This window comes from Lagenorhynchus albirostris, chromosome 14 (genome assembly GCF_949774975.1).
Source record: "Lagenorhynchus albirostris chromosome 14, mLagAlb1.1, whole genome shotgun sequence".
NCBI classification, from domain to species: domain Eukaryota; kingdom Metazoa; phylum Chordata; class Mammalia; order Artiodactyla; family Delphinidae; genus Lagenorhynchus; species Lagenorhynchus albirostris.
Window position 1 is genome coordinate 77912717 of NC_083108.1, and position 23905 is coordinate 77936621.

At 43.4% G+C, this 23905-nt stretch overlaps 1 protein-coding gene across 2 annotated transcripts; it reads right to left on the minus strand.

Annotated features, from left to right (window-relative positions):
* Positions 1-3116: 3116 nt before the first annotated feature.
* On the minus strand, positions 3117-4729 carry LOC132503836 (ester hydrolase C11orf54 homolog). Of its 2 annotated transcripts, XM_060120660.1 has the most exons (2): positions 4191-4729; positions 3117-4040 (listed from the first exon to the last, which is right to left on the minus strand). In XM_060120660.1, exons 1-2 carry the CDS (start codon positions 4695-4697, stop codon positions 3750-3752), a joined length of 798 nt encoding a protein of 265 aa, XP_059976643.1. In that variant the 5' UTR covers positions 4698-4729; the 3' UTR covers positions 3117-3749. The 2 variants fall into 2 exon arrangements, with proteins under 2 accessions (XP_059976643.1, XP_059976642.1); XM_060120659.1 differs by having other exon boundaries at positions 3117-4729.
* Between the last annotated feature and the right edge of the window lie 19176 nt (positions 4730-23905).

The window sequence follows — 23905 nt, forward strand, 5'->3', positions numbered from 1 at the left end:
GTCCATGCCACTCTCTCACTTCATCCCAGCTTACCCTTCCCCCTCCCAGTGTCCTCAAGTCCATTCTCTACATCTGCGTCTTTATTCCTGTCCTGCACCTAGGTTCATCAGAACCATTTTCTTTTAGATTCCATATATATGTGTTAGCATACGGTACTTGTTTTTCTCTTTCTGACTTACTTCACTCTGTATGACAGTCTCTAGGTCCATCCACCTCGCTACAAATAACTCAATTTAGTTTCTTTTTATCGCTGAGTAACATTCCGTTGTATATATGTGCCATATCTTCTTTATCCATTCATCTGTTGATGGACACTTAGTTTGCTTCCATGTTCTGGCTATTGTAAATAGTGCTTCAGTGAACATTGTGGTACATGACTTTTTGAATTATGGTTTTCTCAGGGTATATGCCCAGTAGTGGGATTGCTGGGTCATATGGTAGTTGTATTTTTAGATTTTTTTCTTTAAATGGAAGCTTATTTATTTATTTATGGCTGTGTTGGGTCTTTGTTTCTGTGCGAGGGCTTTCTCTAGTTGTGGCAAGCGGGGGCCACTCTTCATTGCAGTGCACGGACCTCTCACTGTCACAGCCTCTTGTGTTTCAGAGCACAAGTTCCAGACGCACAGGCTCAGTAGTTGTGGCTCACGGGCCTAGTTGCTCCGCGGCATTTGGGATCTTCCCAGACCAGGGCTCGAACCCATGTCCCCTGCATTGGCAGGCAGATTCTCAACCACTGCGCCACCAGGGAAGCCCTATTTTTAGATTTTTAAGGAAAAACTGTTCTCCATACTGAATTCCATACTGTTCTCCATAATGGCTGTATCAATTTACATTCCCACCAACAGTGCACAAAGGTTCCCTTTTCTCCACACCCTCTCTAGCATTTATTGTTTGTAGATTTTTTGATGATGGCCATTCTGACTGGTGTGAGGTGATACCTAATTGTAGTTTTGATTTGCAGTTCTCTAATGATTAATGATGTTGAGCATCCTTTCATGTGTTTGTTGGCAATCTGTATATCTTCTTTGGAGAAATGTCTATTTAGCTCTTCTGCCCATTTTTGGATTCGGTTGTTTGTGTTTTTGATATTGAGCTGTATGAGCTGCTTGTATATATTGGAGATAAATCTTCTTCTCAGTTGCTTCGTTTGCAAATATGTTCTCCCATTCTGAGGGTTGTCTTTTCATCTTCTTTATGGTTTCCTTTGCTGTGCAAAAGCTTTTAAGTTTCATTAGGTCCCATTTGTTTATTTTTGTTTTTATTTCCATTTCTCTAGGAGGTGGGTCGAAAATGATCTTGCTGTGATTTATGTCATAGAGTGTCCTGCCTATGTTTTCTTCTAAGAGTTTTATAGTGTCTGGCCTTATATTTAGGTCTCGAATCCATTTTGAGTTTATTTTTGTGTATGGTGTTAGGGAGTGTTCTAATTTCATTCTTTTACATGTAGCTGTCCAGTTTTCCCAGCACCACTTATTGAAGAGGCTGTCTTTTCTCCATTGTATATTCTTGCCTCCTTTATCAAAGATAAGGTGACCATATGTGTGTGGGTTTACCTCTGGGCTTTCTGTCCTGTTCCATTTATCTTTCTGTTTTTTTGCCAGTACCATACTGTCTTGATTACTGCAGCTTTGTAGTATAGTCTGAAGTCAGGGAGCTTGATTCCTCCAGCTCCGTTTTTCTTTCTCAAGATTGCTTTGGCTATTCAGCGTCTTTTGTGTTTCCATACAAATGGTGAAATTTTTTGTTCTAGTTCTGTAAAAAATGCCAGTGGTAGTTTGATAGGGATTGCATTGAATCTGTAGATTGCTTTGGGTAGTATAGTTATTTTCACAATGTTGAGTCTTCCAATCCAAGAACATGGTATATCTCTGCATCTATTTGTATCATCTTTAATTTCTTTCATCAGTGTCTTATAGTTTTCTGCATATAGGTCTTTTGTCTCCTTAGGTAGGTTTATTCCTAGGTATTCTATGCTTTTTGTTGCAGTGGTAAATGGGAGCATTTCCTTAATTTCTTTTTCAGGTTTTTCATCATTAGTGTAAAGGAATGCAAGAGATTTCTGTGCATTAATTTTGTATCCTGCTACTTTACCAAATTCATTGATTAGCTCTAGTAGTTTTCTGGTGGCATCTTTAGGATTCTCTATGTATAGTATCATGTCATCTGCAAACAGTGACAGTTTTACTTCTTCTTTACCAATTTGGATTCCTTTTATTTCTTTTTCTCCTCTGATTGCCGTGGCTAGGACTTCCAAAACTACCTTGAATAGTAGTGGTGAGAGTGGGCAGCCTTGTCTTGTTCCTGATCTTAGTGGAAATGCTTTCAGTTTTTCACCATTGAGAACGATGTTGGTTGTGGGTTTGTCATATATGGCCTTTATTTATGTTGAGGTAGGTTCCCTCTATGCCTACTTCTGGAGAGTTTTTATCATAAATTGGTGTTGAATTTTGTCAAAAGCTTTTTCTGCATCTATTGAGATGATCATATGCTTTTTCTCCTTCAGTTTGTTAATATGGTTTATCACATTAATTGATTTGCATATATATATATATTTTTTTATGAATGTAAAATTTTTATTCATTTCTTTTGGTACAAACTAGTGTCTATTAAAAAATAATATTTAGGAATTTATGCTCACTGGACATGTTATAGTTAACATCCAAAGACAATTTATTATATGCTTAGTACTAAAAAGCTCCTAAATCAGTGTTGGCATTACAAGATTAGAGAGTTGTTTTGGGCTCATGATTATTATAGAAAAACACTGAGGAAAACTTCAGTCATTACAATTGGTAAAGGTATAATTTTACATTTCATGAAGGATAGTAGTCATATTTGGCAATAGCCTCATTTATAAATTAATGTATACTCACTTCGAGGTTGTATTTTGATGCTGTTTCTTTTCACTTCTCACAAATAACCAACAAGGCACAAACTGCTTCCAATTGACAGTCCAAACAAAGGAGGAATCATGGCTAACCATCTGGTTGCTAATATTTGTTAAAGGCAAATTACAAACTTCAGAGTATGGTTCAACATCACCAAAAGGAGTAAAGTTGCTCCCTCTGACCACCTTATTCCATAAAAAAGTGTACTTCGACTTCTAAAATGGATTTTAAAAATTCAGTAGAAAGATTTAACAACTATCAACATTTCCAGCACTGATTTTTCTAATACCCAGAAACATCCACTTAGCAGTTGTAAGACTAACTTGAAAAACTGAATATACAAATGTAAATTATTGCCATTAGCTAGTAGGAATCATCACTTGATTCTTAATCCTGTTTATATTTAATTATAAACATAAGACTGATTTTTTTGTGTGTGTGTGGTATGCGGGCCTCTCACTGTTGTGGCCTCTCCCGTTGCGGAGCACAGGCTCCGGATGCACAGGCTCAGCGGCCATGGCCCACGGGCCCAGCCGCTCCACGGCATGTGGGATCTTCCTGGACCAGGGCACGAACCCGGGTCCCCTGCATCGGCAGGCGGACTCTCAACCACTGTGCCACCAGGGAAGCCCAAGACTGATTTTTAGAATAAAAAGAATGAAGAACATCTCCATCATGTGTCTTTGTTCCCAATAATCCCTTTCAGATACATCTGTGAAGTAATACAGAGCATGGTGTCGACATACCTTTCATTTCAAAGGCCGAAAAAAATAGGGCTTATTAAGTAGTGATATCATTTCTATTAGGCTTTATATTAGTATCAATTAATGAGTTAATCAGTCAAACGAGTATCAGTTGATTTAATCTCGCCCAAATGAATGGGTCTCTGTTGGTTGATCAATGCAATAGAGAAACTCTGCAGGTAAGAAGTATCCAAGATATTCCACTATATCTGGGGTGGTGTCATAATGGTAGTGTCCACCTTCTCCATGATGACTAAAACAATGAGTGTGCTCCAACCGCAAATCAAACCCTGGGTCTCTGGAGATAAAAACTGGCAGACAAACCAAAGGAGCCTTCATCTCATAAAAACGTAACCATTTATTCACGTCTTCATCAGAGTTCAATGGGCAGGAAGAAAATTCTGCTGGCTTAATATGAGTCTTCACTTTTCCCTTCTGAATCACGAAAGTACCTCCCATTCCTACAGGCTTATCTCCATAATGTTTTTCAAGAGTCTGTCTCATACAAGTCACAAAGTTAAGTTTTCCAGTTCTTCTTTTGGCTTTCACCTCAATGACCTTTCCAGGTTGGCCTTCACTGGCAAAAAGATTAGCCAGTAATGCAAATCCAAAATCATGATATTTCTCACTGTATTTCTCAAGTAGGCACCCTCCATCTGCAGAGTTAACATGAGCAAAGTAACTTCCATTCACAGGAGGTTTGTGTTCACTTTCTGTTTGAACAACTGGCATAAACTCAGAATTGAATCCAAGAGTCTGAAATGGGCCTGCTCCTGCTCCAAGAACAAAAGCTCCAGGAAGCTGGATTTCTTTTGCGATTTTATTTAGATCATAAACTTTTTTTTTATTTGTAAGAGGCAATAAGTAAGGCACACCTCCTACTTCTGCAATTCTAGTTTTCCCACAGATACCTTTTATGGGAAAGGTAAATGGCTCCTTGGTCAAATTAGGGCAATCAACTACAGAGACCTGGACATCAGCAAAGTTATCCGTTAGCCCCTTCTGCAGAACTCCAACAAGCTCCTCTAGACTTGGCACATGAAAAGAATACTCAGCGCAAGACATCTTCTTTCTAATCCGTGAGGGAAGCCTACACCTAAAACCCGATCTTGCCTCAGTCAACTCTGCCTCCTCTGGATCTGGGAGATCAGCTGATTTGCATATATTGAAGAATCCTTGCATTCCTGGGATAAACCCCACTTGATCATGGTGTGTGATCCTTTTAATGTGCTGCTGGATTCTGTTTGCTAGGATTTTGTTGAGGATTTTTGCATCTATGTTCACCAGAGATACTGACCTGTAGGTTTCTTTTTTTGTAATGGCTTTGTCTGGTTTTAGTATCAGGGTGATGGTGTCCTCATAGAATGAGTTTGGGAGTGTTCCTCCCTCTGCTGTATTTTGGAAGAATTTGAGAAGGATAGGTGTTAGCTCATCTCTAAATGTTTGATAGAATTCGCCTGTGAAGCCATCTGGTCCTGGGCTTTTGTTTGTTGGAAGATTTTTAATCACAGTTTCAATTTCAGTGCTTGTGATTGGTCTATTTATATTTTCTATTTCTTCCTGGTTCAGTCTCAGAAGGTTGTGCTTTTCTAAGAATTTTTCCATTTCTTCCAGGTTGTCCATTTTATTGGCATATAGTTGCTTGTAGTAATCTCTCTTGATTCTTTGTATTTCTGTGGTGTCAGTTGTTACTTCTCCTTTTTCATTTCTAATTCTTTTGATTTGAGTCTTTTCCCTTTTTCTCTTGATGAGTCTGGCTAGTGGTTTATCAATTTTTTTTATCTTCTTAAAGAACCAGCTTTTAGTTTTATTGATCTTTGCTATTGTTTCCTTCATTTCTTTTTCATTTATTTCTGATCTGATCTTTATGTTTTCTTTCCTTCTGCTAACTTTGGAGTTTTTTGTTCTTCTTTCTCTAATTGATTTAGGTGTAAGGTTAGGTTGTTTATTTGAGATTTTGCTTGTTTCTTGACGTAGGATTGTATTGCTATAAACTTCCCTCTTAGAACTGCTTTTGCTGCATCCCATAGGCTTTGGGTCATCGTGTTTTCATTGTCATCTGTTTGTAGGTATTTTTTGATTTCCTCTTTGATTTCTTCAGTGATTTCTTGGTTATTTAGTAACGTATTGTTTAGCCTGCATGTGTTTGTATTTTTTACAGAGTTTTTTTTGTAATTGATATCTAGTCTCATAGCATTGTGGTTGGAAAAGATACTTGATACGATTTCAATTTTCTTAAATTTACCAAGGCTTGATTTGTGGCCCAAGGTATGAACTATCCTGGAGAATGTTCCGTGAGCACTTGAGAAGAAAGTGTATTCTGTTGTTTCTGGATGGAATGTCCTATAAATATAGATTAAACCCATCTTGTTTAATGTGTCATTTAAAGCTTGTGTTTCCTTTTTTATTTTCATTTTGGATGATCTGTCCATTGGTGAAAGTGGGGTATTAAATTCCCCTACTATGATTGTGTTACTGTCGATTTCCCCTTTTATGGCTGTTAGTATTTGCCTTATGTATTGAGGTGCTCCTATGTTGGGTGCATAAATATTTACAGCTGTTATCTCTTCTTCTTGGATTGATCCCTTGATCATTATGTAGTGTCCTTCTTTGTCTTTTGTAATAGTCTTTATTTTGTCTATTTTGTCTGATATGAGTATTGCTACTCCAGCTTTCTTTTGATTTCCATTTGCATGGAATATCTTTTTCCATCGCCTCACTTTCAGTCTGTATGTGTCCCTAGGTCTGAAGTCTCTTGTAGACAGCATATATATGGATCTTGTTTATGTATCCATTTAGCAAGCCTGTGTCTTTTGGATGGAGTATTTAATCCGTTCACATTTAAGGTAATTATTGTTATGTGTGTTCCTATTGCCATTTTCTTAATTGTTTTGCATTTGTTTATGTAGGTCCTTTTCTTCTCTTGTGTTTCCTACTTAGAGAAGTTCCTTTAGCACTTGTTGTAGAGCTGGTTTGGTGGTGCTGAATTCTCTTTGCTTTTGCTTGTCTGTAAAGGTTTTAATTTCTCCGTCAGATCTGAATGAGATCGTTCCTGGGTAGAGTAATCTTGGTTGTAGGTTTTTCCCTTTCATCACTTTAAATATGTTCTGCCACTCCCTTCTGGATTGCAGAGTTTCTGCTGAAAGATCAGCTGTTAACCTTAGGGGGATTCCCTTGTATGTTATTTGTTGCTTTTCCCTTGCTGCTTTTAATATTTATTCTTTGTATTTAATTTTTGATAGTTTCATTAATTTGTGTCTTAGTGTGTTTCTCTTTGGGTTTATCCTGTATGGTGCTCTCAGCACTTCCTGGACTTGGCTGGCTATTTCTTTTCCCATGTTAGGGAAGCTTTCAACTCTAATCTCTTCAAATATTTTCTCAGACCCTTTCTTTTTCTCTTCTTCTTTGGGACCCCTATAATTCAAATGTTGGTGCATTTAATGTTGTCCCAGAGGTCTCTTAGACTGTGCTCAATTCTTTTCATTCTTTTTTCTTTATTCTGCTCTGCAGTAGTTATTTCCACTATTTTATCTTCCAGTTCACTTATCCATTCTTCTGCCCCAGTTATTTTGCTATGTATTCCTTCTAGAGAATTTTTGATTTCATTTATTGTGTTGTTCATCACTGTTTGTTTGCTCTTTAGTCCTTCTAGGTCCTTCTTAAACATTTCTTGTATTTTCTCCATTCTATTTCCAAGATTTTTGATCATCTTTACTATCATTACTCTGAATTCTTTTTCAGGTAGGCTCCCTATTTCCTCTTCATTTGTTAGGTCTGGTGGGTTTTTACCTTGCTCCTTCATCTGCTCTGTGTTTTTCTGTCTTCTCATTTTGCTTAACTTACTGTGTTTGGGGTCTTCTCTTCGCAGGCTGCAGGTTCATAGTTCCCGTTGTTTTTGGTGTCTGCCCCCAGTGGGTAAAGTTGGTTCAGTGGCTTGTGTAGGTTTCCTGTGGTGGGGACTGGTGCCTGTGTTCTGGTGGGTGGGCCTGAATCTTGTCTGTCTGGTGGGTAGGGCTGCGTCCGGTGGTGCGTTTAGGGTGTCTGTGAATTTAGTATGATTTTAGGCAGCCTCTCTGCTAATGGGTGGGATTGTGTTCCTGTCTTGCTAGTTGTTTGGCATGGGGCGTCGAGCACTGGAGCTTGCTGGTCGTTGTGTGGTGCTGGGTCTTAGCGTTGAGACGGAGATCTCTGGGAGAGCTCTCGCCAATTGGTATTACGTGGGGGCCAGGAGGTCTCTGGTGGTCCAGTGTCCTGAACTCGGCTCTCCCACCAGGCCAGAGCACCAAGACCCTGTCAGCCACATGGCCGCGTACGTGGAGATTTTCTTGCCTTTTGGGAAGTCTGAGGTCTTCTTCCAGCGTTCAATAGGTGTTCTGTAGGTGTTGTTCCACATGTAGATGTATTTTTGATGTATTTATGGGGAGGAAGGCAATCTCCACATCTTACTCCTCTGCCATCTTGAAGGTCGCTCCTAACCTTTTCTCTTGAAGCTTTGTCTTTTCATTCTAGGAGGGGTGCTTTCCCTAGAGACTTGTATCTTTTCACAGACCATAACTGCCTCAAGCTGTAAGAGCCTCTAGAAGTGTGAGACGTTAGCTTTCTGGCCTCTGTTGAAGAGGAAGACAAGAGGAAGGGCTGTGGATGGCTGTGGGCGTGAATCCGTCTTCTTGGCCACATGGGCTAAATGTGTGTCTGAGGATGTGAACCCAGCTCTTACTAAGACTAGAGCCTCACGCTTTCCCACAGCTCTATCAGTCCTCTTGTTGTCTCTAGTGTGGCCCAACTGCACACGGGGAAACTGAGGCCCCGAGAAGAGAGGTGACAGACCCACCATCTCCAGGTCGAGTCAGCGCCAGAGCCAGGCTCCTGCTTTCCAGTCCAGCCTTTCCACTGTGCCCAGAGATCTTGCCAATGAAGGTTTTCTGTTTACGTAAATTGAAAGCCTCTGGTTTTAAGCCCCAGACCTTATCTTCAAAGAAATAGGCCAGAGGATGTGACAGAGGCTGGAGGACAAAGTCATCTCGGGCAGTGCTGGCTGCAGGCAAAATCACTAAATAACCCTTCTCTAGCTCCCTGTGTTTCATACCCAGAGCCCTTCAATTCCTCCTTAATGCCTCAGATCAGCCCCCCTCCACCCCCCCGCAGGGCCCCAGGACCAGATTGTGCTACCATTTCCATCCTGCATCCTCATCCTGCGGCATTCTGCCTGCTGTTCTCCAAGGGGACACTCTTGTCACAAGGTATCCCCAGTCCTTTGCCCCTGTAAGCATCAATGACATGAATGAATCAATCAGTGAGCTCATTTGATAAGTGAAGTTTGCAAATCCACGTGAGGGCCTCTCCCCTGAAGGAGCATTTTAACAGGGGCCTTCTGACCATTCCTCCATCCAAGGAGTGATTCCACTAGGGAAGGTTCTGATTCAGTAACAGGTGCCTGGGTAGGGAATATTCTGGGAAGATTCCAAGGGGTCTCGGACTCTCCTCTCTCCTGGTTAACTGTCAAATTGTTGTCCCATTCTGGCGGGGAAGTTGGGACAGGATGTGTAGGGGCTGCCCCCTATACATTTTATTTGTATATAAAATATACAGAATCTTTGGGAACCCATATGTGTCTGGGTTCCTGGCTGAGCCAAAGTGGAACCTGGGTAAATGGCCCAGCAATCCCATTTCCACTTCTTGGGCACACATCAAATTTCCCAGCTCCCTTTGCAATCAAGTTGGATCCACATGACTGGGTTTAGGCCCTTGGCTAAAATGTGGGCATCTCTTTGAGAGTTCCTCTCCCCTCACTTCTGCAGGGGTGGTGAAGTATTCAAGGTTGCAGCAGCTCCTGATGAAAGGAGCCTGGATCCCTGAGTCGTCACTTGGAAGAGAGCCACCAGGAAAACCTGTCCATCTGCATCAGACTGTGAGGTCAGTGGGAAATAAACCTGATGGTCTTGGGCCACTGAGACATGGGGTTGGTTTGTTAGAGCAGGTGGCCACGCCTTCTTATATCACACACAGGGTGTGTGATGCCAGAAACTGCTCTTCCCTGGATCTCTTTGCATCCAGTGATTTGCACTGGAGGCTTCTGGGAAAAAAAAAAAATTCCACCAGCCTTAATGCGTGGTGTTCAGACACAACAAGCACGCACACACCACAGTGTGTCAGGGGGAGGGGAGGCTCAATGAGAAGAGACTGTAAGGTGACAGAGGGATCTGTTCTAGTGAATCTGCTGGTGGGGAAAACATTCCATGGGCATAGTGACTCAGTCCCTGCAAGAAGGCTTAGTGGTTGGAAGAAAAGAGGAGTTCTGACAAAAACAAACAAAGAGAAAATAATGTTTTCAAACCCCCAAAATGCAGCTTTGACTTTTGTCATACTGGACTTGGCACTGTTGAGAGGAAAGAAGTGTCTGTGTAAAATGCAAAGTGTGTGACACCGTGGTCCAGCACCAGTGCCGCGGGGTCCTTCCGTGGAGCAGGCTGAGGGGTAAAGGATGCTCGGCCGTGAGGTGAGTGCCAGTCGAAGGAGCTGCGAGTCCCCGGGCTGGAGAGCAGTGCTGCGCTGCTGTGGGTGGGGAAAGAGCGGCTGCCTGAAGTGGCAGACGTGAGTGCAGTGTCAGCCCCTGGGGACTCCCCAGCTTCCAGATTGGGACAGGAGCCTTGAAGGAGGCCCAGGCTTCCTCCTGCCGGGGAAGGGGCCGTGGAGATCTGTCCTCCCATGTGACGGTGTTTGTGCACAGCAGCTGGGGAGTCCCAGCAAGGCTCAGGTGACCATCCACACCGGCGTATCGTTAAATGTGAAGTTAACACAGAGCTCCCTGAGTCGAGAACTACCGGGGGATTTACAACAAAGGAACCGCGATGACACTGGCAGACTCAGCCTTGCTACCGGAGGACACCAGGAGACGGATCGTGGCTCTAAAACGCTGCAGCAACACCTGTAGCTGCTGGGGGCCCTTTGCTCCTCTTTCTTCCTTGCTCCAGATTGGTTGCCTTTGCAGACCTAGTTGTCATCCCCCTTCCCCTGCCATCTCTCTGTAGGAAATTGCAACCCTCATCCAGCACAGGTGTTCTGTCTCTCTCCGATTTTTAGCTGCTTAGAATGTGAACACAAAGGGAAAATGCAATTTCAAAAAAATACGTAGCTGTAACTGATTCATTAATAGCCCATAATGCTGGTAACAGGCAATCTGTAAGTCTGTTCTTAAGAATTTATGGGGCAAATATTCCAGCACCGTATTAAAGACAGCACTCATAAATGACTGCAAGCCTCCATCTATTAACTTAGGTGGTGGGAGAATATCATTATCTGTAGGAAAACAAACAGAGATCCCGCCCCCTGCTTTGATTTCCTCAGAAGCTCCAAAAAGCGCACAGTAAGTAAGCAAATTGTATGACACGCCATAGGCAAAAGTGTCCCGTGCATAGAAATCAGAGGTTGACTTTCTTAATGTGTGTGTATGTGCTTTTTAGAGAGAGCCTGAGCTTGGGGGAGCGCAGGAGGGGGGTCAGGAAGTCGTCTTTGGTGGGGGGAGGGGGTTGGAGAGAGGCAGAGGCTAGGAATCTAGCAAGGCATTAGAGCCTTTTCCTTTTTTAAAATTCATTAATACTTAAAATAAATTTGAATGTAAACGTAAAACATGCTCACTACTGAATATTTGACAAATAATAGGCAAGTGTTTAAAAAATAGAAAAAAAAACCGCGCAATTTGAGCAACCATGGATGACTTCCTTCTTTTAAGTCACCGTTTCTTACAGAATGGTGATTTGGTCATTTCATCAAAATTTGCGGGGATGAGGTGGGGGACCTCATCGAAAATAAAGGTATCCAGGCGCACCCAAATCTACTGAATCAGAGTATCTGGATGTAGGGCCCTGGCACGGGTGTTTTCAGCAGGCTCTCCAGGCGGTTCTGAGTGAGGCGCACTGAAGTTTGAGAACTCTGGTTTTCTTAAGTGATTGTCACCTCAGCACGGTTCCAAAATGGCAACTCTCAGGTCCGCGAGCTCACAATTACTTGGAGGACGTCTCTATTCACAATTGCCAAAAGATGGAGACAGCCCAAATATCCATCAGTGGACGAAAGGACAAACAAAATGTGGTCCATCCAATGGAATAGTGGTCAGTCCTAAAAATAAATGAAATTCTGACACATGCTACAACATGGATGAACCTTGAAAACATGATGCTAAGTGAAAGAAGAGAGACACAAATCGCATGGTATGATTCCATTTATATGAAATAATGAGAGTAGGCAAATTCATAGAGTCAGAAGACAGATTAGTGGTTGCCAGGGGCTGGCAGGAAGGGGGAATGGGATATAGGGGTTTCCTTTTGGTGTCTTTTTTTTTTTTTTTTTTTTACTTTTTGGCCATGCCACATGGCATGTGGGATATTAGTTCCCCGACCAGGGATCAAACCTGCGCCCCCTGCATTGGAAGCGTGGAGTCTTAACCTCTGGACCACCAGGCAAGTCCCTGGGGGTTTCCTTTTAATGGGTAAGGAGTTTCCTTATGGGATGATGAATATGGTTTGGAACTAGATAAAGTTGGTGGTTGCATATCATATCATTGTGAATGTGCTAAGTGCTACTGAGTTGCACACTTTAATATGGTTACGTTTGTGTTATTTGAATTGTATCTCAATAAAAAGTAACCACTTGAGGAAATGAAAAAGTCCAAATTTCCTGTCCCTGTCCCAGGAGATTCTGCTTTAGTATATCTGGGGCAGAGACGGGGACTCTGAATTGTAGAAGGAAACCTTAGCACTACTTTTTATGTAAGACCAGGTTTAGGTTCCCCTGTCTGAGCTAAAGATCTAGAGGGGAGACAGGATTTGCCAAAAATGTAAGCCACCTGCAGAATCATCATCTCCCTTTTAGCTCTCCCTGCCCACCGTGTAAGTCTCTGTAAGTGTCCCCTTCTCGTCCAAATTCTTATGTTGAAGCCAGAACTCCCAATGTGATGGTATTTGGAGGTGGGGCCCTTGGGACGTAATTGGGTTTAGATGAGGTCATGAGGGTGGAACCCCCATTCTCTCTCCACCATATGAAGACACAGTGAGATGGTGCTGTCTGGAAGTCAAGAAGAGAGTCCTCACCAGGAACTGAATCTACTGATAGCTTGATCTTAGATTTCCCAGCCTCCAGAACTGTGAGCAATGAGTGTCTATTGTTGGAGCCAGCAGCCTATGGTGTTTGTTATAGCAGCAAGAGCTAAGACAACCTCCTAAGGCTTGATACTCTAGCTTCCATGCCCCCTGCCTAGAGCGCCCCCCTTCTTCTTGACCTCTCCAAACTTATCCCAAACCTCAGCTCAAGTTCCGACTTGAGAAAACTTCTGGAGCAGAGTCTCCTGCCTTCCCCAGGGCTTGGGCATTTCGTCACTACCCCCAGAATTTAGTGAGTTGAGTAAGACGGTCCTTGACTACATTCGATTCTGCTTCTTCCTGCACCTGGTTCTACTGGCTGCATATGTTTTTCATCATTTGTTAGTTTCATTATCGTTCATTTTTTTAAAAATGTAACTTTCACACTTGATCTTGGGTGAGAATTCATCTGTCTCCCTCTCTCAGCATCCCTGGGGCGGAGTCATCTAGGGGCCTCCCTCAGGGCCCACACACATATCACAGTGATTCCTTCTCCCTAAGGCTCTCGTTTTCAGGCAGCAGACCACCTCCCTCCCCTCATCTCCTGCAGTAATCACAACAGTGATAAAAACCAAGGAGTAGTAGCAGTGTGGTTTATTGAGCACTTATTATGTCCCAGGCATTGTATCAATTTTTTACATAAACCTTCTTGGATCCTTGCAACAAACTTAGAAAGGTATCTTTACAGGTAAGGAAACTGAAGCCTAGAAAGCAATTTGCCCAAAGTCAAAGATAACAAAGTCAAAAATGAGGCAGAGCTAGAACTCGAACTCAGCTCTGTCCGACTCCCAAGTCCATGTTTCTAACCACTAACCCCCTTGGTGCCCAAATGGGGCCCTTAGTGCTACTTACCTTGAAGGCTGTGGTTTCCCATCACTCATTCATTCAAACTTTGCGAGACACTGAGTAAAGTGCTAGAGACTCAGAGGGAAGTGAATGAGGTGAAATCCCTGCTTGTATTTGAGACAGATTTCAGTTGTTTGTTCACTGACCAGCACCCACTTATATTTCACAGATCACTTCCTTTATGGGTAACCTCTCCCCATAGCAGGGCCGTAATTGGAGGCTCTGCTTTACTCTGGACAAGGGATGGGCCTGTGCCCTTATCAAGGGCAGTCCACTGTTCTCTCTGGAATTTGATTCTGAACAGAGGGACAAGGCATCTGAAAGGGTCAAGGTTCTCAGTGGCCTCATGCCCAGTTTCTACTTCCCGGCTCCCTGGAGCGTCCTTAGTTAATTCTCAAGGCCCAGTCTCGAACCGCACATTGATTTCTTGAGCTCTGACATCCTTCCAATAAACTCCCTTGCTGCTTAAGTTCACCAGGGGCTGTCTCTGTCACTCACAACCGATGAGCCCTGACCACACACAAATAAGCAGTGTGTAAACTGGGAGCCCAGTCCGAGGGCACCCAGTTCAGCCTGAAGGGGTCAGAGAGGCGTCTTGGGAGAGGTAACATATGAACTGAATCTTGGAGGATGAATAAGAATTAGTGAGATAGAAAAGTGATGGGGGAAGGGTGCATAGGCAGAGGGAAAATATGCTCGTAAGTGACAATGGTCAGTAGTTCTTATTGGGCGCTTTCTCACTTAGCTCCCACAGTAACCCCTGGAGGATGCTGCGGTCCCTGCTCCCATTGACAGTCAAGGCTCAGGGAGGCTGTGTGATTTGCTTACGGCCACCCAGCTAGTGAATGGTAGAGATGGGATTTGAACCCAGTTCTTTCTAGAGGCCTGATTTCACATTAGGGGGTTAATGGTCAGTCCTAAGAGAGCCAGGCTAGGGGCCATCCTGGTCAGTTGTCCTCATCTCTCCTGGGGCAGTGGCATTCTTGTCGTGTGAGTCCCATCTCTGGCCATTTCTGGGTATCCCCAGGGGAGGCCTGTTCTGCATGCTTGCGGGGCTAATGGTTGAGATGTTTTTAGTTTCCCCAGAAAGAGCCATCATTTCTTTCTTTTCAGGCAATTAGAGGAGCCAGGCAGCAGGAAGGCTGGCTTCCAGATGTGCGCCTGCGTGTGTGTGTGTGTGTGTGTGTGTGTGTGTGTGTGTGTGTGTGTGTGTATGAGCTGGAGGACGGAGGTGACAGGACATGTTCTGGATTTCACAGCCTTAATTAACCTCTCCTCTTCCTAGATCCTTCCTTTCTTCCCACCCACTCCTCCATCCAATTTATTCATTTATTTCTCTCCTTTCTTACACAAATACCACAAGCTCTTTTTTGGAAATATTCAGTTAGAAAAACAGAAAAGAAGTTGGGGTGGGGGGCGAGCAAATTCACTACCCCTGTCAAATTCACAACCGGCCACCGTCAACAATTTGTGATCGCCCACTTTTATATTGTTTTATAATCAGCCTTTAAAAACAACAAAAACTAAGAATATATTAATATTACACATATCTTCCTGTGGCAGGAATTTTTGTTGGCTGCGTAGTATTTATTTTTGCAACTGTTTATTGAGTGTCTACTCTGTACCAGGCAGTGCTCTAGGTGTTGAGGATGCTTCAGTGAACAAGAAGGCAAAAATCCCTGCCTTTCAATTAAAAGCCACAGTCCTCACCACGGCCTACAGACCCTACACAACCTGCCCCTGGTGTTCAGCCAGTAGCTGACTTTCTCACTTCTGCTTGAGAGCAGCAGGACAAAGAATGAGATCGCCTGTTGGAGTGGCCAGTAAGCCAGGGGCCAGGGGCCATTTGAATCTCCCTGTTCCCTTTCTGTTCTAGCTTAACTGCGACTCAAAGAAGCTAAGGACACAACATGGGGATTGCAAAATGGACATGGTTCTTGTCCTCGGGGAGCTCACAGCCATCTAGGTGGCTTTAAACTTTTCCCATTATGAATGTGCTGCGGTGAACACTAGAGGATCATGCTGGTGGAAGGTGGGAGGAGATGCTGCCATTGGTCTGGGGAGACCTGAGAAGATGGACGACACATCATTCTGGGCTTGGGAAACAGCAGAGTATATTCCAGGAGTAAAGGAAGCCGGGCTTTGCTGCTCATTCAGCTCCTAACCCTGAAGTCCTGGGAGGGTCTTAAGCAAAACGTTCTACCTCATGAGAGAGCCCCCTCTGTAAAATGGCAACAATGACCTGAGGTGTACTTATCAGGAGAATTTTCTCCAAGTGGGATGGGTTTTCCCCACCATTTGTAATGACTGCTTCCCATTTGTAAGGATTTCATGCCTTTTCCCCACCATGTGGTTTGTACTAGTTACCATTTATTGAGCCCTTCTTCTGCTCCAGGCATGGTCCCAGAGACTTTAAATAAACTGTCTCATTCAGTCCCACAATGTAGGAATGATTATATGGAATCCAAACCTCAGAGAGTTTGAATGACTCACCCAAGTTCACACAGTCAAGAAGGGGCAAAACCAAAACACCTACACAGGTCTGCTGAGTACAGAGCAGGTGTGCTTTCTTTTTTGCTAGAGGTACTAAAATGACCAGTTCTTTTTACTGGACAACTCTCTCAGGATGAAGTACAACTCTTCGGATAGAGCTTAGCATTGCAAAACCAAGCATCCTGGAATGAAATGGTAAAAAATACATTTCAAAAGAACATAACAAGGTTTTTGGACTTCCCTGGTGGTGCAGTGGTTAAGAATCCACCTGCCAATGTAGGGGACACGGGTTCGAGTGCTGGTCCAGGAAGATCCCACATGCCATGGAGCAACTAAGCCCATGAGCCACAACTACTGAAGCCCACACTCCTAGAGCCCGTGCTATGCAACAAAAGAAGCCACCGCAATGAGAAGCCCGTGCACCACAACGAAGAGTAGCCCCCGCTCAACGCAACTAGAGAAAGCCCGTGCACAGCAGTGAAGACCCAGTGCAGCCTAAATAAATAAATAAATTTATATATTAAAAAAGAACATAACATTAAATAATGTGTCCCTTTTCATTGTTTTTCTTTTTTCCTCATTATGAAAGCAATTCATGTTCACTGTGGAAATTTGGAAAATACAGAAAAGTATAAAGAAGAAAATAAAAAACACCCTAATCTTATTATAGGAAGAAAATAGCTGCTAACATTTATTTTTTTTATCTTCCCAGTATTTTTTCATATGCCTAAATGTACATATATATTTTTTTAACATAATTGGGATTGTCCTGCCAAATTGCTTTCTAGAAATGTTGAACTAATTTACAATACCACCAGCAGGGTTTGAGAGTGCTTCCTTTACCCAGGCCAGCATAGAGGTTTTCTTTTTGTCTTTGGTAATTTAATAGCTTTAAAGCCAGTGGCTTGTTTCCATTTGCATTTCTTTGATTACTGAAAAGGCTGAATTTAAAAAAATCATAAGCTTATTAGACACATATATTTATCCTACTGAGAATTGTTTTTCATGTCTTTTGTTCATTTTCTTTTGTTGGAGTTTTAGTGTTTTTAATATATTTCTTATTGATTTACAGTGGCTCTTTATATATGACAGAGCTTTAAGATTTGTCTGGGGGTAATTGGGGAGATGTGTACTTTCCCCTTGGTCTTCCATATCTATTTCAGTTTCTTTTTAAGAAGTTGGCTGTTTGGCTTCCTAAATTGTCTTATGGTTTTGGGGAGAGCAAAAAAGATTTTTTTAAAAATTGTGGTCAAATATATCATTATTTTCCTCATGATAAAATTTAAAAATATGGATTTAAGACTTTACCCTATCACTGTATATCATTCATTAGTCCTAGTTTCTCTAGCTTAGTGGTCCTCAAATATAACTGCAAATTAGTATAGCCTGGGTTAAAAAAAAATCCCAATGCCTAGACCATACCCAAAATGAATTAAATCAGAATCTTGGTGGGAGTGAGGGGGTAGGGAAATGGGGTTGAACTTGGGCATCAATATTTTTAAAAAAACCCTGGTGAGTTCAATGGGCAGCCGCAACTGAGGACCACTGCTTTAGCCCCATTCTTCCCTCAGTGGGAAGGGTCATCGTCGGAACGATGTAACCAGTACAAATCAGTAAAAATGCAGTCTAGTCACTATACCCTTGTACTGTACACACAATACCAAAATGGACCTCTTTCTTTTTGGAGCAGAAAATAGGGTGTAGTGAAGCCAGGCAGATCTTGGGGAATGCTATGGGGCTGTATGCTCAGGGGGGAGGTAGGTGGGGGGGAGGTAAGTGGGAGGCAGAGGAGAGGGGCTCTGATCTAAGTCATTTAGAGAAAACAATGAAATGCAGAGGGAAGAACAAGCAGTGCAGAAGCCTGGTTTTAGTATCTCCATTTTACTCACGAAGAAATTGAGGACCAGAGAGGTTAAGCCAGTTACCCAAGGTCACGCAGCAATTTGTAGGCTGAGTGACATGTTCCAATTTTTGAGGAATGGGGAGGGAGATTCACTAGGTATTGTGCCATCCATGCCCTTTTGGGAGAGGTACTTAATGGGGGTCCTTCCTTCCAGAGTCTTTTCTGCATTTAGAACAACTGAGATTGCTGGATGAGCTGAATCACCTTTCTCATTCATCACCCATGGTGAGAAAGTTCATGAAAACAGCTAAAACCAAATATGTGATCTTGGGTTACTTTTGTCTAGGATTGCCCAAACCAGCATCCCTTTCTGGTGACACAAGTAGTTGGAAGTTGGTTATAGACTATGATGTTCCATTTTTAAAGGATGTGGGTCTATGTTGGCAGAGACCAGGGTGGCCTTCCTGAGGTCTTGTACAGTCCCAAGCACAATGTCTTGTCAATTGGAGGCTGAACTGGAGCTTGTTTGGATGCATGCACTGTAATAAGATTTTTTTCAGTCTTCCAACAGCTCTAGGAAGCAAGTACCAGCTTTATCCCCATTTTACAAGTAAGGAAACTGAGGCACACAGTTTAAGCCACATGTAGCTCAAGGTCCTCGTGCTGATGAATGGTGGAGTGCAAACACTGGCAAAGGATGGAATAACCTACATGCCTCTCCCCCAGCCCAACTAGCAGCAGCCCCCCAATTGCATATCTATTACCCTTCTCATCACCTTACTCTTCCACTCTCCACCTGGGAGATCTGCCTCTCAAAGCCTTTTCCTCATCAAAGGGTGACAGTGTTTCTCTCCAGAGTGACTCTTGGCATGTAATTACTAATCACATGTAGGCAATCAAGCTGCATTTCCATCCCCCCATTTTCCTCCCGGCCTCCCCTCAAGAGACACCTTTCTGGGGGGAAGGTGACTCCTTCAGGAATTCAGATTAACATCAACCACAGGGGTGGGGAGTGGGGAGAGAATGAAGAAAGACATCAAACTCAAATGACAAGGCATCTTCAGCTCTGGTTTGCTCTCTGCTATTTTAAGGGGCCTCATTTAGCATAATATTTGCATCGTTTGTGTCTTACCCGATAATTAGGAGTAGAGACAAATTCTTCTTGTTCCCAGACTAAGGGCATTGGGGTGGAGAATAAAGGAAGCTCTGGAGACAGCCCTCAGGCAGTAAAGTCTTTAAAAGTTATTCCCTCCAGCACCCACTGTCTTGCTAAAATTCCCTGAACACCAGCCATTCTGAACTGGGGTCACTGCTCATTGCTTGGCTTCAGGGAGCCTATGAGAGCCTATGGCCCCTCTGAAAGGCTAAGGAGAATTCTGTGTCTGTGAATTGTTTGCAATTTTATCCCGCCTGGGGAGAAGGTCCATAGCTCTCTTTAGTTTCAGAAGTCTGCAACTCTTAAATTAAGAATGACTCTCAGTGGGCATCTGTTGTGCTTCTTCAACATCTATCCACTCTTCTTCAGGTCCCAGCGTCTTGATTTTCCTTTGGGAAAGTAACCCTCCTCCAGCCTCATTCCATTTTAGGACTGTCCAATAGAATTTTCTGTGATGATGGAAATGTTCCATGCAGTCCGGTTCTCCACCAAAGAGGGCTCAGGAGCTACCTGCGTTGGCTGCAGCGGTCATGTGGGTCCCTGGTGGTCCACATCTTAGCCTGGTTTCTCCCCAAGCCTGATAAACTCTTCCTTCCCTTTGATTTACTTGTCTTTCTGATGGCTACTGCAGTAATGAGTCAGTAGCTGAGTATATTTAAATGCAAAATACCATTATCCTTCATTAAAAGGTCTGTCACCACTGGCCTTCATAGGAGAGAGTGATTATGCTATTAAAAGCCCCTTGACACATGGCTCAGGAATGACCAGCCCATTCCAGGGTTCCTGCTTCCCTCCCCAGGAGAACCATCTTCGGACTCAGCTGCTTATGCTGATGAGGGCAAGGCAAATCTGTGTGCAGCCAAACTTGTAACTGGGGTAGGGTGCCAAGGGCTTGGGACAGTGCTGCCTCATCTTCACCAGCCTGCCAGGTATCTGGGCAGAATCCTGTTGCCTTCCAGAGGAGATTCATTTCCCATCTCTCTCATCATTGGATCTTCAAGCCTGATTTGAAATCCTTGTTCTCTTTCAATATCCTTTTAGAAAAAACAACTCCCTTTTAAATTGCCCACCATTCAACCTTTTAAGGTCTGATTGGTTCCCAGGGTGGTTTGTGACAGTAGTTAAGAGCACAGGCTTTGGAGGTGGGGATGATTATGCTTATGCTTCTGCCACTTATTCACTGCATGACCTTGAACAACTTACTTAACCTCTCTAAGCCTCAGTTTCCTGAATTTCAAATGGAAATAAAGAGTAGGGCAAACTGTTGGTTTCCTAGCCAATAGCGTGTGTCATTTTTTTCCTCATGTTTACCTCCCATTGTAACGGTTGAAAAAGCCAAATACTTTTCCAGCCTTCCTTGCAGCCAAGCGTGACCATGTGACTGAGTTTTGTCCAATGAGATCAAAGGGAAGCTGGCATAGAGGATTCTGGGAGTGATTTTTTTCCCATAGAAAAGAGAGCAGTACATACTTGAGGATAGAGCTCTCTCTCTCTCCCTTTCCTCCTTTCTGCTTTGAATGTTGTTGTGTGGGGTTATAATGTCTGGATTATGATGTCTGGAGCCATGGTAGCCATCATGTGATCATGAGGCAACAAATCTGTAAATGAAAAACCAGTACTCTGAGAATGATAGAAGAGAAGGATGTAAGAACCTAGGTACTTAATGATGTCATTGAGAAACTGAACCAGCAGTGGGACATCCAGTTTCCTTGTTAAGTATGTCCTGTGGCTTAAGCCATGGGTAGTCAGGTTTCCTGCTTCTGGCAGTTGAAAGCATTTATAAATAACAGATCAAGCCCAGGCTCACAGGTTGTTGTGAGGAATAAGTACGATAATGTATAGAGCGTTCCCTGCATAGTCCCAAGAACATGATGAGCAGACAGTAAAACAGTGTTTACTGTTGGTAGGAATAACTGTGCCGAGATTCACAGATGAGATTTGCGGAATCGTGGGGAAATTTGCAATGATAAAATTTGGCCCTCTTCTGCCCTCCCTTTCTATCTGGATAGATATTGGAATCCTAAAATGTTAGCACCAGAAGGGACTCTGATCTTAAATTCAGTCTGACCCTTTTCATTTTAAAGACAAGGAAACTGGTCCTCAGAATGGGGAAGCGGCCATCCCCAGGTCACATAGCATGTTAGTGGCAGATGGTGGCAAAACCAGGGCTAGAGCTTAACGTCCCTTGGACTTAGGGGCTGAAGTTCTTTCATTCACACTCAGTTGTTGCCTTCCATTCCCATTCCGACTCAAAGGCTGTTGTGGGAGGGATGAGTATAAAATGAGACATCATATAGGGAGTAATCTTGAAAAATTTGGGAAGCATTCCACATGAATAGAGTTGTGATTCTTAGTACAGGTGGTTCAGCACTTTGCTCCTTTGTGAAATTAAATGGGCAGGAGATATCCTGGGAGTGGGCAGGGTCTCTCTGTGCCCAGCTAGGCGGTCCACCTGTATTCATTGGTTCACTGATCCATTCACTGATTGTTTCATTTATTCAAGAAACATTTGCTGAGAGCCTGCTGTGAGCCAGACACAGGGTAGATTTTGTTTAACATTTGTGGGAATGAGTTGGAGCAGAGAATACTAAGCTAAACTCCTACCCGCATCCCCAGGAAGAAGCCCTACAGTTTGCTGAATTAAATTGTCGCCTGTGAGGACTGATTTGAGATCCACTTGTCACAGTGGATTCTCTTCTGTTCGGATCCTCAGATGTGCCGGAAAACCCGATGATATTCCCTATTGCTGGGATTGCTTTTGGGGGGACAAGTCTTGAGAAGATCTTAGTTACTTAGGAACTTAGTTTGGGGAACGTTCATACTGATTCAGTGGCCTCTTCCTAGGGCGAGAGACACACTGGGATGGGGCCTGAGGCGTGGCAGTTTTTATAAGCAGGGGCGGGGAGAAGGACCTGAGAATGGAGATGGATGGCTTTAGACTGAGAGCAGACGGCAGTGGGTAGAGAGTGGCTAGAAGCATAAGAACCTAGGCTTTCAGGTCAGAGAGGCTTGTTTTCAAATCCTGTGCTGCTCATTCCTAGCTGTGTAACCTTTGGTGAGTCAGTCACCCTCTCTGTGCCTCAGGTGTCTATAAAATGGAAATATTACTTGTTGTAGAGATTAAGTGAGATGATATATTTAGAGCTTTTTGCACTGCGGCTGGCACACTGTATCTATCCCAGAGCAAGGATTGAGTTCAAGTAGTTTATTTGGGAGGTGAACCCAAGAATTATCAGTAGGGTAGTGGGAAAGTGACATAGGGAAGGGGAAAAAAGTCAATAAGGCTTGTTATTGAGCAGATTAGCACCGAGTTCCAGTGGTCCTAATATTGAGCAAATTAGGACCACTGGAACTCAGGCTCTCTGGGGACTTGTGGGAGGCGTTGTAGAACACACCTCAGTTATCCCACGTAGGAGGTAAGGAAGCTGGGGTATTTACCTTTCAGTTCCCAGCCATCATCGGGTAACTGCGGCCACTGGGCATTAACTTGCAGAACTCCCAGAATGTCCCGAGCGGGCAGGAAGGAAGCCTCAGGTGGAGACTTGCAGTGCTTGCTGTCCAACACTCTCAGCATATGTTGGAACAGTGAGTGCCCAGGGGATGTGGACAGGTTGATCTGAGTTCAAAGTCATGTTTTACCACTTACGACGAGCTATATTTTTCTTGAGCAAATCATCTAATCTCTTGGCTATTCAGAGGGTGGTTCATAGAAGCAGGGCATCCCCTGGGAGCTGTTAGAAGTGCAGGTTTTCAGGTCTCTTTCCAGATGTATTAGTTATCTATTGTTGCATGACAAACAACTCTGAAACTCAGCAGCTTAAACAGCAAACAGTTACTGTTTTGGTTAGAATTGCTTGCTTTCATTGACATGCATGGGGACTGTTGCTTTGTAGTTAAGGAGAAGGGAGATTTGGGGCCGGGAGGGCTGGGGGAAGAAGAAGAGGAAAATAAGAATAACCAAGTGTCTGTCTCTCCCCTTAACCAGACTCATCTCCATCCACACCGAGCTAATGGCCTAATTTTGATCTCCAGTGAAGTTAGCAGTTAGTTGAAAAGTCAGAGCTGTCAGGTGCAAGAAATACGTGATTCTGGACGCAAGCAGGGCTTCTAAGGGAAAGAAGTGGGAGACTGATTTAAGGAAAATTCATCTCTACAATTTTGCCTGAAGCCTCAGTGCTGCTCTGGCCTCTGAGGGTTCATGGTGCCCTCTAGGGGATATAGCCAGGTGGCAGGAGTCATAGAGAGAGCTTTGAGCAGCTGAGACCCAGTTTTCCGCTCTGTGTCCCTCCTCCTGTGAGTGGCTTAGGACCTATGTCAGCACATGAGGGCTCCCATTAGTAACTGCTCACTAAGCTTATAGCACTATTCTAAGCCGCTTAGATACATCGTCATTTAAGTCCCACAACAAACTCATGAGGTGGGTTTCTATTATTATCCCCTTATTACATATGAGAAAATCAAAGGTTATAGTGGTTAAGTAACTTGTTCAAGGTCACACAGCCAGGGAATGGCAGAGCCAGGACGTTAATGTGACCTCAGGTGTACTTATAAGATGCAGGACTGATACAGTCAGGTTGCACACCTGTAGACTGTCAAGCACCTGACGATTACACTTCAGGGAATGTTTTCTTATGTTGGTTTCCATGTTTTTGCCACAGTCGCCTTTGTTCCTTCTAACCATCTTGAGTAATGTAAATTTTTCTTTCCCTGCTGATTTATTTATCCATTTATTCAGTAAATGTTTACTGAGAGCTTACTATGTGCCAGGCGCAATTTAAGGGGCTGGGGAAGCAACAGGGAA